This window comes from Lasiodiplodia theobromae, assembly GCF_012971845.1.
Source record: "Lasiodiplodia theobromae strain AM2As chromosome Unknown scaffold_35, whole genome shotgun sequence".
NCBI classification, from domain to species: Eukaryota; Fungi; Ascomycota; class Dothideomycetes; order Botryosphaeriales; family Botryosphaeriaceae; genus Lasiodiplodia; species Lasiodiplodia theobromae.
Genome location: NW_023336514.1, coordinates 240834 through 242910, shown reverse-complemented (window position 1 = coordinate 242910; position 2077 = coordinate 240834). Strand labels below are relative to the sequence as shown.

The following is a 2077-nucleotide window of genomic DNA, read 5'->3' as shown; positions in this document are numbered from 1 at the left end:
ATGTCCGGCATTGAGGTTGCCGGCTTAGTTTTCGGCGTGGTGCCAATCTTTTTCGAGATCCTCAAATCCTATGGATGGGCAGGTAAGAAATTGGACACGTTCAAGAGACACCACGATGTCGTTCGCGAGATCCAGCTGGACTTTCGCCTCGAAGAGCGCGCATTCCGCACTGAATGTCACCTTTTGCTGGCCTCGGTGGTGGATGACAAGGAGGAACTGCTGAGTGTGCTGCAACACCCGGACGACGGACCATGGGACAGAGACGATGTTAAGCGGGTGAACGATGGTCTTCAGCGATTGATGGGAGACGATTTCGCGATTTGCGAGGAGATTGTGGTCAAGATCCGGGACTTGCTTCGCAGTACGACGGCAGATCTGGCCCGTCTTGACAGGCTTTCGAACAGCGGCGGGGTGCGTTCTTTTCTCTCCGAAAGTAGTTGCCGCCGTTGCTTACCACCCTTGCATTTCTAGACTAATGAATCATCATCGACGGCCATCCAAGATTTGCGCCACGCCTTCAAGGTGTCCACCAAGGAAAGCGGATACAGGAAAACTCTCCAGAGCCTCAACCTTTGGAATGCCAAATTCCGAAGCCTTCGCAAGCAAAAGTGTGCAGTACAGAACCCGCGCCACTTTTCGTCAACGACCATCACGGCGAGGCGAATCCCGTCAGCCTATTCAAAAATTCGTGAAGCTTCGAACATGCTCCATTCGTCCCTTGAGGATGCCTGGTCGTGCTCGAATGCCTCTCATGAAGCTCATCAAGCCAAGCTTCTCCTTAACGCAGAGGCTGACTACGAAAGAGTTCGCCTCGATATGGCCATCTCCTGCCGGCAGAAGGGCCCGAAAATCAGCTCACCGTACGTAACTTAATTTCTTGGTGCTAGTGAGCCCTCTCATCTTCACGTGATATCATTACTCCCAAGTAGAATTTTAATTCATCATCTGACGTAATAACAGGGCCCCTGAGCCACCGATATGGCTTTATGTACAGTCTGTTACCGCCAGAAGTGACAGTTTGACCTCTCCACCGTTAGCTACAACACTTACTACTGAGCTTACTTCCTCATTACAGCTGCGGGTGGATGATCAGCCCTCATCCTGTGATCCACCTTCGAAAGCTGCTTCCCTTCTTTCAGGAATCAAAAAGGCCAAGAAGAGGGTAAGGTTCGGCGGCGAATGGGATAAAGAGGATGGTTTGGAGTCATCAGCCCCGAAAGTGCTCAAAGATGCTGCTCCCCAGGCTGGTCCCAATGACCAATGCTATTCCATGATGAATCTTCGAGATACCAAGAGTTTCTGCTGTCATTTGAATCAGACATGCAATTCGACAACTGGTTGCCTTGGATTTTTGGAGAGCCGAAAAACTTTCAGGTTCGTCTTTTACGACGCTGGCAGAAGGGCCTCAGCCGGACAAAATCTGGAGACAAATGGAAAAGACTCGCTACCCCTGAATAGCAAAATCGCCGTTCTTCCCCAGCTCGAGCGCCTCGTTCTCGCTCATAAACTGGCCTCCACCATACTACAATACTACCTGACTCCATGGCTTTCCGAGGATTGGAAGCTTCGGGACATCTCCTTCTTCGGCAATGTTAACGAGCCCTCCCCAGACGACTTGGTGCAAGATCTGCAAACTCTCCATCTCACCACTCAATTCCCACAGAAGAATCCTGACCCAAGCGATCCCCAGCCTGTTCAAAGCACGAATTCAGCCCAGCATTTGGACTCCATTGTCACCAAACCAACGTACCGCTACAACTACGGCATCCGCAACATGACGCTGGCCAAGCTCGGCCTCGCGCTCCTGGAGATCGGTCACAAGAAAGACATCAGCAGCTTCAAGCAACTCGGCCCGCAGCAGCACGACGTGATAAGCGCACGCATCCTCGCCGATGGCTCCTATACGGACCTTGGCCCGCGTTATCATAGAATCGCGCGGAAGTGCATTGATTGCAACTTCTCCGCTGAGGACGACCTGGACGCCGAGGGCCTACGAAATGCTGTTTATACCAACGTTGTCTGCGAGCTCGAACAGATGATCGGAGCGCATAGAAAACTTCTCGAGTCGATTCGGTGA

At 51.9% G+C, this 2077-nt stretch overlaps 1 protein-coding gene across 1 annotated transcript; it reads left to right on the top strand.

Moving 5' to 3' along the window:
- On the top strand, positions 1-2077 carry LTHEOB_10013 (Lon protease like peroxisomal; the record flags this gene model as incomplete). The annotated part of the gene is made up of 3 exons (XM_035506612.1): positions 1-411; positions 472-860; positions 1459-2077. The coding sequence occupies 3 exons, from the start codon at positions 1-3 to the stop codon at positions 2075-2077; spliced, it is 1419 nt and encodes a 472-aa protein (XP_035368325.1).